We start from the raw sequence: 15,874 nt of genomic DNA on the forward strand, positions 1-15,874 counted from the left end.
ATCAAGGGAAAAGTACAGTTCGGTGGGACAAAGTGAAGGTTAAGTCTAATGTTCACCACATGCATCAAACTGGTCTCTTGTGCAACATCTAAAGCCATGCTAGGTGACAGGGCACCAATAACTTGGTTAGGCTGATACTGATATTCATATTTGGCATTGTAAAAAATCCGATAATGACATATCGGCTGGTACTTATTTCTTTAAATATTAACACATCACACACACACACACAGATACAATATATCTGCAATGAGCTAATATCGGCCCATATATTGTTCTAGGTCAACTCAATGTACACGTATAATCATTGGCTGTGACACGCTTGTGATTCTGATTATATTGCGTTCTGTAAAGCTTTATGGAAACAGAAAAAAAGAGGGCCACCTACAGAAAGTCCAACTTCATTAACAGAATGGTAGTGATCATAGTAAGATGCGCAGAATAGCAATAACTTCCTTGACAGAAAACAGCAGCTGTTTAGTGTCTTACACTCTACTTAAAAATGTCTGTGTTGTTTACAAACTGGCAGAAGGGGATGTGTGTTTGTGGCAGTTGACCAGGTAAACATTTCAGTCCTCAAACTGGAGGACCACCTACTTTATGTATCTCAAGCTTTAAACACAAACCAGTGAACTTGTGACTTGTAGGAAGTTTATCAAAAGTTACAGATTTCATGACATGCCAGTGTCTGATTTTCTTTTCTATACTGTGCTCCAAATTACTGTCAGTTTATAAAGCAAAGCACACACTTTATCCAAGTTCAAGGTTTTTCTTTTCATGCTTTTCCATAGTGCTTTCATGTACCTGTGTTAAAGACTGATTGTAAGGCACTATAACACAACTCAGAAGACATAAAATACAGAAAGAAAAAATATATCTAGAAATATATAACTGTTGGAATTATACACAAATAGTTTTAAACCTCTTTATGTGTAGAAGGCAAAGAGCCTATCTAAATCAATAAATGTAATTTCTGAGTAATGTAATGTACAGTTAGCACAATTAAGCAGAAGAGCAAATCAAATCTTTGCCTTTTTCCCTCAGTAAGCTATTGTAGAAGGAAATTTACTGCATTTACCCAGCCTAGCGTATAGAGGAATATACTGTAAAAACAAGTGGATTATTCTCATAGTATGATCATGTATTTTGGAAATTTGATACCACAGTTAGATTAGTTTTAATGAACTCATAACCCCCAATGTTACCCTGATGGCCATCGAAAACGTCCAATAACAACATGAAAATGACATTAAATTAGATGTTTATGAAGTGAAATACTGCCTGCTGAGGAGGAATTGGTTTGTTTTGATCATGCCCTTTCTACCATAAATCTACACACAGGCATAAAGTAACATATTACTGTGTTAAAATTAACCAATAACTTACTGAAAAATCAAATAAAACAACACCTGCCGACTCTGCTACTGTCTGTCATACTCCTCATGCTCAGAATAAGCGTGTTTTATCTCTGGATGCTGTCATCTTTGCTTACCATTTATCTTTTCAAATGAACTGAATGTAGTTCACGAGGTCTCCCACCACTAGCTTTGATTTGCCACAGGTCTATTCCCTTTGAGGTTGTCCATCCATCTGTAAACTTTATAACGATGCTGAGCCTGTTTGATATTTCATAATAAGTCCTAAGTCCTTTTTAGCTGCATATTGAAAAATCTAAACTCCATTTCTGTCAGCTTGAAGTTTTAAGAGTTTTTAAAAAATTCAAAAGCAAAAAACTATTTTCTGTGACCCAAAAGTCAAAGTTTATGATCAAGTATAAAAAGAGCTTGTTATTTGAAACAATGTGTCCAAGAAATGTACATTTGTTCAAGGTAATCCCAAATTATTAAAATGATGCAAAGTTAAAATTTTGATCTTCTTGGTAGGAGTTTTTTTTAACTAACTTTGATTGGCCTAAAAATTGTTTTCTTGCTGTCTGGTTCCTCAGGTTTTCGAGTTCCCTCTTTCGACTTGATGGTGCCATAGCGACCCACTACAATCAATAGAAATGTTCAGAGAATGGCCTCAGAAGAAAACCATGGCCCTCCCACCTCGTTTCAAAGTATCCTCTGAGATTTGAAAGCTTGGCAGAGAGGCATCCATCTCCGTCCTCCTTTACTGTAGGTGACTGTGAAAGATTTCGGTCCTCTGACTCATTTGCAAAACACTTCTTATTTCTCTTGAAATATTCTTACTTCAGAAAATTGCATTTGTTTTTTTCCTTTCCCTCAGATGTAAAGGGAAAAAGGTGCTTCTCTACAATCCTCACTGTATAACCAAGGGTGAAAGCTGTTTTGTCCCTTTGGAAGAGATTCATTTCCACATGAAAAGGAAGTTCTGTCCAATCCCTTTATACATGTCTGTTTAGTTTGCCTACCACAATACTAGACTAACAAAAGGAAATAGCCTTTACAGTGTGTATATAATGCACTGCACATATACAGAGTGCATATCTATTGTTACTTTTGCTTTTTAACATACATCAAACAAGACAAGACACAGTTTTGGACACATCAGACTCACTGCCTGACCCCTTGGGGACAAATTCCTGCATATACAGGAAGAGTAAGGAAGTGTATGCATAATTTGTCAATGTTGCTGTTTTATAATGTCCACAGGTCTCTCTGTCCCCGTGGTGTGGCCCATCTGTTTTCTCTGCTGATACTGAACATGTGTAAAACATACAGAGCTGAAGAGAGATATGGGCTTTTATTCTTTAATGTATGCTATGCTCTTGGGCTTCAATGGTGAAGTTTCTGGTTCATGTTTTGTGTATTCAGGCACGCTCCCTGCAAGACATAGGTAGCCTGGGAAACAAATGCAGCAAATAATAGGGTAATATGTTCCTGCATTTAATTTTAGTTACTACTCCTGACTTTAATCTACGAGTCTAAAAAAGGCGCTGCACTACAGGATGCATGAATCAAGCACTGCGTGTTCATAATGATAAAACTGTATTCTGTTTAGAAACTCTATCATCAATCTATGACATGTCTGTGGGCCATTTGTTTGATACAAAGATTTTTTATCCTTACATCTCCATCATATATGCAAGTTCTAGTTTCCAATTCCTTCAATGCTTTGTTCATCAGACAAAGTCGGTTACTGTGTGCACACTCATCACACCGTGCTTTAGTCTTTGAATTTGGATGTTGAAAGTGACTGGCCTCCAATAGAGGGCACAGTTGACTGCGTGGACATGCACTGAGTGTGACTGGGAGAAACGAAAGCTTGTTGAAGGTCTCACAGAAAAAGGAAATATGTATCAAGGATGGAAACTAAAGACGAGTCATAGTAAGAGAACATTTTTGTGAAACAGAATGAGCTGTTTTCTTTGGTTTGAGAAAATGAAGGACTAGTAATCTATCATTAACCCTCTGGTGCCACAAACTTAAAAGAACCTTCATGTGGATAAAATGTGTGACTATGTTGCTTAGTAACTAACTTCCACATACAGTCTCTCTGAAAAGCCCCCAAGAATATTACAGAAGAGGGGGAAAAGTAGTTTGACTTGAAGTAGAGGAAAGAGGGAGGGGTGGAAGCAGGAGGGGTACTGGCTTCAGCAGCCTTTACAACAATTCCTCTCCTTTTTTATGTCCTTTCTTTCTTTCCCTTCTTTTTTGCATGCCCTTGACTGAAGATTGAATGGCAGAGTTGGAGATAGATTGTTGGGCGGTTGCCTTTCATGCAGATAATGCCATTTGATGGAGGCAAGTTTTTGATGTGCTCTCTGTATAATAGAAGAATCAAGCATCGAAGGCCAGGGCCGATTTTGCTTGGAGAAAAGCTGTCCTCAGTGATAACTTCATCACTGCATGTGGTCGGACGTGGGGAAGGGGGTTTAAAAAAAATTGCCCAGTCAGAGCTGCAGTAGTTGGCCCCCTATTGAGCCATGGGGCCTGCAGACCATAGCTTGAAGGTCTGTGATCTGCCATTGGTATTGTTAGTCTTTCTCTCCTCTCTCTCCCTCAGAACCAAAAGGACTCTGCCTTAAAATGCCTTTCTAGTGGGATTAGTGGGCTGTTGCTTTGGTAATTAATGAAACTCTGCTTTCTGCAGTCTGTCCTCTAAATGCTATCATTTGAAGACGATGAGATAGGGTCTCACATGTTTTCTTCAATCACAAAGCTAATTCAAAGTAAATGCGGTGTTGGTTGAAGACCGCTACAGAAAATGGCTGTGAGGCAAGTGTTCTTATCTCTGTAACTGGAGCTCATCAAGATGAAGTTTTCACACTTACAAAATGCTGAAGAACTTCAGTTCTGTCTATGAAATCAGCCTATCAAGACCCTCAAAGCATGCTCATATTCTATTGTATGTTAATGTGAAAGACATGGGGACAAAATGATATGCATTAGAATAACATTCTTAATGGTTTGTGTTGATAGAACTCAAACTGTGCATATTTATTGCACATCCCGGTTACAATTGATCAATTCCACTACAGATGGTGGATGGAGCAAAACAATATGAATCAAGCTTTATTTGACAGCCAGTCTAGAAGCAACATTTTAATTTGAACACCAAGTCGTTTAGGCCTTCTTGTTTATCTAACACTTTAATTAACAGCTCGAATAAACCTTAGCTGCTAGTCTTCTGTGACAAATAACACATTTGTTTACATCAGTCTGTCTTTCCCTTTTTCCTTCCTTTTGTCAGACTGAAGGTGAGAAATTTGAGAGTTAGCCAATTAAATGGCAGCGTGCGCGACCATAGGTAAGCTTAGTGAACGGCTTCTCAATACAAAAGAGACTGGCTGAGAGGAAACGTGCAGGTTTGTCTGAGAGGATGCTGTAGCTCAGACTAAAACCACCGCTACTGTTTAATATTGAATTTATGGAGATATTTTTCTAGCCTATATTTGAATGCAAACTTGAACTTGTGTTAGTTCATATAGGGTCCTTTTAATGTAAATAGCATTTTTGTTCTAATAATGGAACTCATTTTGTTGACACTTGCAGCTGTTTGCATGTTTCTCACCGGCTGGAGGTCATAGTTCCTTCCCTCCTTTTTATTTACGGCCTACAGCACCACAGCGGTGCTGATAGGCAGACCAGAAGCGACGCTGAGGAAAGCGACGGGATGCGCAGTTTTATCAGCTGACAAATGCATATCGGACAAAAGAGCAGCTGAGCTTCTGGTGAGCCTCCGCATCCTTACCGAGTGAGTTTTCTGTCTTTTAAACATCCTGCACTGCTGTTGGGCGACAGGAAACACAACTGTGTTACCTCCTGAAAGGGGACAACTGCATTGTTGGAAGTATTGGCTGTGCTGAGCCACGGGGAGGACTGGGACTGGGAAGATTTCAGAGACACGTTTCTCACGGAGCTGGCAGCTGAAGCTCTCTGCTCCTCACACCACAACGCAGCACAACAGCCTCGCACAAGTCTACTGTTCCGAGTCGTGCACGGTCTCGGTATCAACGCGTAACAGAGCCAAGACGTTTCAGTGGAAATTAAAAACAAAAACAAAAACTGTCTGTTTAGATTTTCTTCTGTGCCAAATTGCACACGCGGCTATTGTGAGAAAGGCACCGCGACGCACTCTGCCCACTGCTGCCTGCAAGTTTGGACTAAAGCGCACCGCTGGAAGTTTATGTGCCTCAGCCTCGGACATGCTCGCTGAAGCTTCATGCAGATTGCAGGTCAGTGTGCTGTTAGTATTTTATAATTTTCCTTGGCACTAAATGGATCTCAGCCGCGTGATTTAAATAAATGGCAGAATCGGTGGTTCAATAATGCTGTACGCTCTGTTGCAATATCCCGAGTCTCCTGACAAGATGTGGAGCCGAAACCTGCGGGGGCTGCCAACCCGCTTTTCCCATCAGTATCTTGATGAAATGAAATAGATCATACCCTGTGGATTTTAGCCGAATTACTGCATTAATGAGTACAAGTGTTGAGCAAGGTGTATGCGCTTCTGAACAAGTCCAAATTTGGGAAATACATCATAACCTGAAGTTCAACATTCAAAAATATGCAGTTTTGTAAAAGTCACCTAATTTTGTGCTTTCGAAGATTTTATAGGTCTTGGATCTTTTTTAAATGTCATGTTAAAAAACGTACCGGGAGAAAATTTATAGATTTAGTTGCTGCTTTCTGCAGGTTACATTGAAGTCATTTTTTTCCTCAGTGATGACATTAAGAACATAATCTTCCTTCCAGTCTTCATCACCTCTCACCTCAGTGTCCTTCTCAAGACGTCTGACCAAGAGCTGACCAAGTGGGATGGCTTTGCTCCAATAAGTGAATTTATCTGCACATAAAATGCTATATTAAAACCTGAAAGCCTCACTGGGGTGTAAATCACCTGCAGAGATAACCCACTCAATCCACCAATAATTTAAGTGTCAATGAGCTTATACACACACTTGCTAAACTGCACAAAATCTATGGTTTCGCCTCAGGTGCAGTAGGGTGAGAAATTTCATCGGAGCCTCTGAATGAATTTGAAAGGCCTCTAGGAAGGTTGTGTTTAGCACAGGGATTCAGAGCCTCTTGGGTCAGACATGCGCCTGTGGAAGAGACAACTTTTGGGTTGTATTTTCTGCATTAAGTAGGGGGCAGTTGCCTGACAACCAATAGATGGATATACAATGTTGCATTTGTGATTTCATTTAGTGTTTTATTAGTATACTTTGAGGAGCTTTGGAGGTGCTGTTAAATGGTTTAGACATCAGCTGGGTTAATTTCCTCCTTTTATTGTGTCTCAGCTATATAACATGGTGGCTTGTCTCAGTGCTTGGCATGAGCCAGAGAGAAACGTTGATCTGATTTCACTGTGCCATGGATCAGGCTATACGCAGTCTGCAAACACACACATCTCAGTCCACATGATAGCCCAGAAGGACAAGTATATCTGTCCTGCTAAATTGATTTATCGCTATTGTCTGGAGTGCTGTTGAGGAACTGCACCAGTTGAGGCCATTTTCTGTTTCATATTCCTCCTCTGACAAGGACTGGAATAGTAAAGTAAAACAGATCTTCAACAACCCCCCCCCTCCCCCACCCCCAGCCTTTGGCTATGTGGTGAGCACGTAAGAACAAAAAACAGCTCCAAACTACCAGAGAAGCAGTCAAGGCATTACAGTGACACTTATTGGGTGATACTGAACATGTGGTTTTGTAGTAGGGCACCAGACCAGAACACGAGTGCAGCTTGTTATTATCTTTTTTTCAAGGCATTGATAATAATTTAAACTGAGTGACTTCCTGAATCAGACGTCACAATCTATGGTACCAATGTTCTAGTGACTGCCACACAATCCTGATAAATGAAGTGTGTTGTGTTGACGCTTTTCAGACACACACCTGGAGTGAGAACAGTGCTCTAGTGAACATTAAGCTATCAACACATTTTGCACAGCTCTACAGGGGAACACAATAAGCCACTGTAGTTGTCTGGTGTACACTGTGCCATAATGTAGCAGACGATTGCACATCTAGCACTGAGACACTTAAGCTTGCTGCTGTGACCCCTTATTGAGGCTTTAACCTAATGCCTCAGCTTCAAACTTCATTGCCCTTTAATCCCACTAATCAAAGCAGGTGACTACAATTTCTGATGCAGCCATGAGCAGGAAATTCTCAAGGTGGTTGTTACTACGCTTGGAGCTTAAAATCATCTAATTAATTCAGAAATATTAGAAGAACTGTGTACACAACGCTGCCACTCCATGTTCCTATCCTTAAGTAATTTTCCCTTTCATTATTCCTGTGGAGAATTTAATATTCTGTGTGATGAGAACCGTCCTTTAGGGATAATGCCAGCTTGAATACTGGCCCTAAACAGTTTTATAGATTGTTAAGGGGCAATCAAGATGACTTCCCTCCCTCTGTAAAAATTACTCCTAAGATTGGAGAGATATGGAGGGAGAGTCGATGCTCAGACCTGCACCTGGAATATCTAACCTTATTACTTGTTGATGCCAACAGTGGCTCAGAAGATGACCTTATGAATGATAGCATTTGATATAGCAAACAGCATGGCCGAGTCGCCTGTTTCAACACATCAGAGCAAACATGTGAAGGTTAATGCAGCCTGACAAACTACCCACAGTTCCCTGGGCTCGGCAGATCGGTTCCATGTCATATTTGCTTTACATAATTGCTGCCCTCTAATCTGTTACTATTAACACACAGCCTGCCTGGCTATTGTCTCCTGCACTCTCTTTCACCTGTTTTCTCTCTCAGTACATTTTCCCTTTCCTCCCATGAGAATAGCTAGACATCATGATAAATAGTTGGCGTGAAAGTAAAGCATGCCATGATGCGTTTAGGATCTTGACGTACTTTCACAAATTTAAAGAAACGAGGCTTCGGGATGGCAAAACCTCCATCAGGAGATAGACTCGCATATTTACTTTTAATGACCTTAAGTCAGAGGATTATTTGGTTTTGGCACAGTGATGTGACACTTGAGGCGTTTACCCTGGCAAAAAATGTTTTTCCTGCAAGTTGCCAAATAATTGCTGAAAGTCACCCTAGGAATTGGGGGGAGGGGATTGCATGCTCTTGAAATGTGCTTAGAGTAGGGATATTTAGTGACAGCACTTGATGCATTACCACTGTGGTCCTTAACTACATTGTATGCTGCACGCAAAAAAAAAATCACCATAAAAAAAAACACATAGTATGAATGCGAGCAATTTTAGTACTGTTTGTGCTTTATGCTGTTTCTGAAGTCCTGATGGTGTGTTTTGAATTCGCTGTATATAACAGATTTGTATTGTTTCGACGATTTCATAAACATCTTTTATTAAAATTAGAATATAGATGCCTCACAGAGCTTGAGTTACAGGTCAGAATATAAACAGAGCTTTATATTTGCCTAAAGATGGATTTACATAGTATTTTCCATCTCGGATATCTGCTCAGTATAATGTGATACCTGCTATTGCATTGTGATTGGAAAGGAGAGCAGAGCGTTCTCAAAGGAACAACTACTGTACCCTCCTCATGGCTATTGTAGACGCATGACCTAATGTGTTGTGCATAACATAAATTAATTCCTGCATCTCATTGTGCACATATATGCAAATGCGTTGATGGTGATGTACTGTGCGTAGGTGTTCATGGACAAAACGGCCAAGCCGGTAATTGTTGTTGATGCATATAAGCGAAGATACAAAGCATGACAGATCTTGGTTTTGTTTCGAACATTTACTGCTGCTCTATAGCCAAAGGAGGCTGAGATGAAAGCCACCTGTGATTAGCCACAGGATGCCGGTCCAGCTCTGGGAGCAGCACCGCTTCACACTGTTGTAACCTACAGATTAACATTTATGGCTCAGCATGTTCTGGTGGACTTTCTGGGTCAAGACCAAGTGGCAAGGAGTGGGCCTGACTTTGTAACAGTACAACTCTCCCTGTGTGCGCCGGGCTGAGCCTGGCTGGGAAAGCCAATGAAATGTGCTTAGTTCTGTCATAGGGAGAACAAGATGGAAATGCATTGTGTTCTCAGCTTGTGAAAATTGCCCTGAGTGAATACCTGCACAGTTTCTAGGTATAGGTTCAGCATTTGTGAAATACAGACATCATGGGAAACGTTACATATTTAAAGTACATTACAAAGCAAAGACCTTCTGCCACTAACTACTACACAAAGTTAAGTGTTTTTTTTCTGCCCTTCTTGGTTGGATTTCTTCTGCTGTTTTTGCTATAATTACACAAAGCAATATTAGCCCTGGAGGAGGTTTCCCAGAATAGCGTCAACCTGCCAAGGGCCTCGGGTATGGCCTTTTGTGGCCCCTGGACAGCCCAGTGGGAAGTTGGGCTTCAGCTATGCTTGTCGATAGAGCTGCTTGACAGCCTCAATAATTCTGTTGACACGACCTCTGAGATGCTGAAAGCTACAGCTCTGGCGGGTGACGAAGAGCGATGATGGGGACAAGGAGGAGGCGCTGGTTCATGTGGGAAGCCAGTCAGCAACACCTCATCTGCCTTTGTGTTGTCAGCAGGGTGAGGAAGAAGAAAATATTGAATATCAGACCATTGAAGAGTGTAAAACTGGCGCCTCAGAGTCAGTGTAATGGTATACAGGTCAGCAATCTTTGACTTCCAGTGGAGAGCGGTGTGCATTCAGAAGTTGGTCTCAGCCAATCGCTACAGGGCAGACTCTCCAAGTTTCACCCCTGGAAGTAGAGAAACCAGTACAATGTTGGTGAATTTTCAGATTGATGTTTCTTTAATAAGGCCTGCAGTCTCTCAGTATTCTGATAGTGTGCCATCATGACCTACATACTCCTTAAAACGCTGACAACTAGAGAATAAAACCCTCCAGTTTCTTTATGTATAGTGTTTTTTGTGTGTGTGTGTGTGTGGCACCTTATGCCTAAAGAGAAAACACACTCAATATATTATTCTCTGTAAAGTGTTCATTGTGTGCACACAATTTGTATTTCTTCTAATTTTATTGAAGTGAGTATTTTGATTCCTTTTGTAACAATTATGTACAACTGCAACAGCAGGTCAACGTCTCTATTTGGTCAGATTTGATATTTTCCAGCAGTCACAGCAGCACTGAAGTGTTGCATTCCCATTGCAGTATTTAAGCTTTCCCTCATACTCTTCAGTTGTCTGCCACTATTATGATTGCTATGTATATTCCATCTCCCCCTGCACATGCTAAAATAGGGAGGGTTAGTTTGTTGTACAATCATGTGAGATACATTTGAATGTCAGCACTTTAGAATATCTCTCTGCGTTTGAATTTTTATCTGCTAGCCAGGTTTGCATGCTCCCAGCATTTCAAATCTAGTTGAAGTAATGATTTTTAGCCACTCTCTGAGTGCTCTGTTGACGGGTTACAGTAGTGCTGCAATAATGTCTCCAGATGTCTAGATTACACCGTCAAGCAAAACTGATATTTAATTTATTTTATAATTAAAAAGGCACCGCTGTTGATCTAAATAAATAAGATACCTGCAATAAATGTGTTCAGGATCTTTTCTCTTGTTTACCAGATTTGTTGTGGACAAATAAGATGTGAATTTCATTCTTTCAATCACCCTCCGCGGTGTTGTGATTGCTCTGTAGCTTCATTACAATACAGCGGCTGTATCACTGCAATTTAATTTATTTCTATAACAATGGGTCGATCATGGATTTGTCTGTAAATTGCCGCAGGTCTGTGGAGGTGACGTTATTTCTGCACACCATGGAGTCAATTAATTATGAGTAAGCATTCGATGACAATTGTTGACACTGTCTTGCAAGATTCTCAATTAAGCGAATGTACATGAACATCATTACTTCTGTAGATCCCCCGTGTGAAATAACTGCAGTGATACCAATTTCAGAAAATAGCTAACTGTGGCCCATTGAATGAAGACCGTCTGGTATAATTGGATGTGTTATATCTAAGGGAGTGCCTATTTTGATAAGAGCTGGGTTCAGTACTAGTAGCCTGAATGCTGGAACCTGTATGTATGAATGCTCTTAATAACCTGCTATTACCATTTGAGATAGAGAAAGATACTGCAGAAGAAATATTATAAACCCCGCTTTTTTAAATTCCGATTGTCCACACCTTACATTTAAAAAAAAAAAAAAAAAAGAAAAAAAAAGAATTTGGCTGTGCTAGCGGTTTTCCCACTAAAGATTCAATGAATATATAACTCATACTGTCACTGGTGAAGGGTTATTTTGGGGATTTGTAAACATCCATGCTCAGCTTATTATGTTGTATTGTGGCGCTGGCAGATGCCTTTTTTTATTATTTAATTCACACTGACAAAAAAGCAAACAATGAAATGGTTAGGATTAGACGTTGACCGCTATGATTTAGCAGTGACAGACAAGAAAAGTTAAAAAAAAAACAACACTGAGTTCAGCTCATCTTTTTTGGTGATTTGTTTTTCAGTCACAGGAGCTTTGTTTGTCTTCTAAATGTGCTGAATCTATGAGGGATGAAGCTTCAAGCTTCATGTGTGTGTGGAATAATCTGAAGTGGCTGTATCAGAGATTTGCATCACTTTACTCCACTTGTGAATATTCTGCAATATACACTGAGACAAAAGACTTAGAATTTCATCATCTTTCCTGAGAGTCTCACTAAGTGTAGTAAGCTCATCCGTCACCAAGTGTGCTAAGGATATAGCTGCTACTGACATTTAATTGCTGGTAAATGCTGTCATGATTTTGTTTGCTCTTTTTTCCCTTCTACCTCTCTTTCTGTCTTTGTCTCTTTACCTGACACGCTCTCGTATGGTCAATGACTGTACATATTTAAATATTTAGAAATCTCAAATTATCGGAATCTACGAAAAAACAGACAAACATGATTCTATACATGTTATAAGGTCATGTAACTCAATTAAACAACATGGAAACTCAGCAGTATTTGATCAGGTTCCCCTAAAAACCTCACTTATAGAAAGATCAGCTAATCAAAAATTGATCATCTTGACTGATTGTCGTGTATTTTTAGGTAATAGTTCCACACTTCATGTTGCAGCAAGGGATTTAGGCACTGAGCCTCAATAAAGAATGAACACAATCTGGTTCAGATGGCATCCAGAATTCACAGAGTCTGGGCAACGTGCTGCAGACAAACACTTCTGTGTCTCCAAAATCACTGGTGTCAGGGGGAAACAGGCAGCATCTGATGGAACACTGCCCTGGTTCTCCCTCTCCTCTTCTCCAAGCGCCGGCAGGCACGAAAAAAAGAAAGACGAAGAAGAACTGAAGAGAAACTGAAAGAGGAGAGGGAGAGAGGAGCGTCAAGGAGGAAAGGGAGAGAGTCGACAAGATGAATTATGCAAAGCTGTCAAAGGCGGCTATTGTTGGAGGTGCTGGCTGTGTTAAAGGGAACCAGCCCTGATCTTCACCAGCTCCATCAACCACTCTCACCACTCCCCATGGCTGAGAGCCGTCTGATCTGTGCTCCGGCAAATGGCCAACAACAAGACGAGGAGGAGGGAGGTGGGGGGACGGGCCAGGCCACTTGGTGACAGGTGGATTGTCTTGGAGGGACACACCGGCAACGACAAGTACGCTCTTTATTACCGTTATTTACAGAGGTCACCGACAGGGAGGTCTGAGCTGATTTGTACAGCGGCCCTGCGGAAATATAATTACCGAACAAAGGCTTAGTGAAGAGTTGCCATTTCAGCATTCTGGTCAGCGGTGGCTTGTCCGGTTTTGCAAAATGCTTTGTGTGCTAAAGTCAGGAGTGTGTGCCAGCTCAGTTTCAGCCAGTGTATTTGTTTATGAAGTAAATTTTGTATAGAACTCTTTATCAGTTCCAAGACATCTTAGAAATAACATCAAATGACTTGTTTTGCCCAACCAACAATCCAGAAATCGTGGTGTTCAATTTATAATGATGTAAAAAAAGCTGGAACCAGTGAATGTTTGCTCAGTAAATGACGTTAAAAGGTTATGAAAAGGTATTTTCTCAATCAGCTTCTTCAGTGCTCTTCTAACTGGTTTGAAGTGGGCGGGTCTCAGTTGAACATGCCATGTACTTCCATTCACCTATCAGGATTTAGCAACATTTGAATCTGAATCTGATGACGGTCGGTGGGTTCTTTGGTCACTGTCAATGAAATCTGATCTAACCACACCCACACAGACCTGATGAAGCAGATTTTTGAGTGTTGAACTCTTAAATAATACCTAAAGATATATATGTCACAAACAATAATTAGTTGGGATTCAGGTAGGGCAGGTTTGGTTAATAGCAAAATATCAAAGATATTTATGAATATTAATAAAATTATTAATATGGATTAATAATAACGGGGTACCCCCACAGGGTCAGGGATCAATAGCCAAACGTGAAAAACAGTCTTAAAAGGTGGCTGTTCACTTAGAAATGCTGATATTTAAAGTACTATCTGACATTACTAATAGTGGACAGTGGAAGGTGAATCCGAGCACTGATTGTCACAACTAGCTGTTATTGCAACACATACACAAAATAACCACAGGCAAGTACAATAGAATTGATTTAACTTTAGCACTGATTTAATAATCAATAACTTCAGCCAGCAACCATTATCATCAGCTCTAAGCACAATAAGTGTGTGTGAATAGAAAAGGGGGAAGCGAGGAAGATGGTGGACGTGACTATGTGGGTGGTCGTCATGCACAGATCCCGCGAAACTCAAACAGAGGGAGAGAGCCGAAATGGAGGACATGCTCTATTTGTCCTCAAGATGGCGTGGAGCGTAGCTGGGTTATATCTGGGTTGTTTGAGATGTGTGTGTGTGTGTGTGGATGTGTATATGTATGTACGGGTAAACGTGTGAGGGTTAGTGAAGAGGATGATTATTACTGTCGCACTTACGATGTGTGTGATTGGAATAGGAGACTGGCCAGAGAAAGCGACAGAAAGTGTCCTTGAAAACTCTGTACAGTGTATCTATTGTAAAACTGAACTAGCCTACCACAGTAGCACGACATCTGTGTTTCAGCATCTCAGCAGAAAGCAAAAAGTTAGTCTACCTATCTAGTCCACAGAGCGGACCCGACACATCGTATATGAAGGCTAGTAAAGAATGTAGGCTATGTTTATTATGGCTAGTTACGTAAATCAATATGGTGGCTAGTTATGATGTCCTGCAGTCAATTTGTGAAAGCCTGAGCTTCATTCGTGTTATTTATTATTATGATAGTCACAGTTTCTGTCCACTCGTTTTTGCCTCCTACAAATGCCACAAAGAAGATAGTAAAGGCTTACATTATGCCTGAGCTGTAGTTAGCTTGAAACTTGTCGTTCTGAAAGTTAAGTGTAGATATACCTTTCTTTTAATGCAAAAGGTGTTTGTTTTTGTACAAAGGGAAACCAATTAGTTGTTCATTTTAAGAGACCTGTCTAATTTTCTGTTTTGCATATTTACTATGGCTCTTTAATAAAGCAAAAGTATTTCTTATCCGATTACTCGATTAATCGATGGAATAATCGGTAGAATACTTTATTACTAAAATAATTAATAGCTGCAGCCTTACTTTCATTCAGCAGCCGTGTTACTCGACTTTGGTCTGATAAGACACAGTTATTAGCTTTCACAGTGGCTAAACTAACACAGTTAAACGGTCCATCGGCGTGGTACTGAAACACAATGGACCGTGCTAAGCACAAAAACACATGGCAGAAATCGGACACAATGGTCTGTTACTTTCCACAATAATGCAAAACACAATTCACAAAAAATTAAGCTTAGATGAAATAACATAGTTATAAAATCTTTCTCTGCCCAGACACAAGCCACTTACTTGAGATTGCTCTTGATAGCGATTTAATGCGTCAGTCTGTTTGGATCATCCGGTGGAGTCCTCTCAGGCTTGGATGCTGACGTAGCCGGGGTCCGCGCTGTCGGCGGGTTCAACAGCGAAACCGTTCCTTTGGACGCAGCGGAGGGAAGCAGCAGTCAACTTTAAATGTGTAGAGAGCGGGGCTCAGAGGTTATCCTTATCTCCGTGAAGAAAAACAGTAAATCCGTATCTTCCTTCTGCAGGCAAAGATTGTGTGGAGTATAACAATCGGGATCCAAATAGTGTTTCATCAAATACAAAATAGTTTGTTGCTCGTCCAGCGAGTTAAGACCTTCCTAGGGGAAATTAAAGTTCAACGTTGAGCGCCTCCTACAGTAACCAGAGTTACAGTGGAAAGACAGTGAGCGACCTGTGCGCTCTGCTTTTATAGAGGTGATGACGTCATGACCAGAGCACCAAGATTTCCTGTGCTCCTGTGGCAGCTCATCCAGTAGGAATCCAGGGTTTGGATTCAGCTAAAATCTCATGCCCAGGTGTGAATTAATGGCTGGAGGAGATCTGTCACCATTACTATGAGTTCAGGCTTTTGGTTTCCCAAGGGCCTCTGTGCTTTGTTCTCCACACGTGGTAAGGCCCAACAAATTAATTATCAAAAC

The 15,874-nt window shown here is 40.6% G+C and overlaps 1 protein-coding gene across 9 annotated transcripts in view; it reads left to right on the forward strand.

The window, feature by feature from the left end:
• si:dkey-237h12.3 (teneurin-3) overlaps positions 1-15,874 on the forward strand; it is a 164,415-nt gene that overhangs the window by 17,612 nt on the left and 130,929 nt on the right. For 4 of the 9 annotated variants that reach the window (XM_044205919.1, XM_044205923.1, XM_044205924.1 and 1 more), the window contains exon 1: positions 4,761-5,641. Coding sequence is in view for 1 of the 9 variants with exons in the window: in XM_044205925.1 (XP_044061860.1) it covers positions 5,629-5,641 (13 nt within the window). In the remaining 8 variants the exon portion in view is untranslated. Of the gene's footprint in view, positions 1-1,945; positions 2,118-4,759; positions 5,642-15,874 lie in introns of those variants that run through there. The other 5 variants (XM_044205916.1, XM_044205921.1, XM_044205920.1 and 2 more) reach the window with 3 other exon arrangements.

Source organism: Siniperca chuatsi, linkage group LG8 (assembly GCF_020085105.1).
Source record: "Siniperca chuatsi isolate FFG_IHB_CAS linkage group LG8, ASM2008510v1, whole genome shotgun sequence".
In the NCBI taxonomy this organism is placed as follows: Eukaryota; Metazoa; Chordata; class Actinopteri; order Centrarchiformes; family Sinipercidae; genus Siniperca; species Siniperca chuatsi.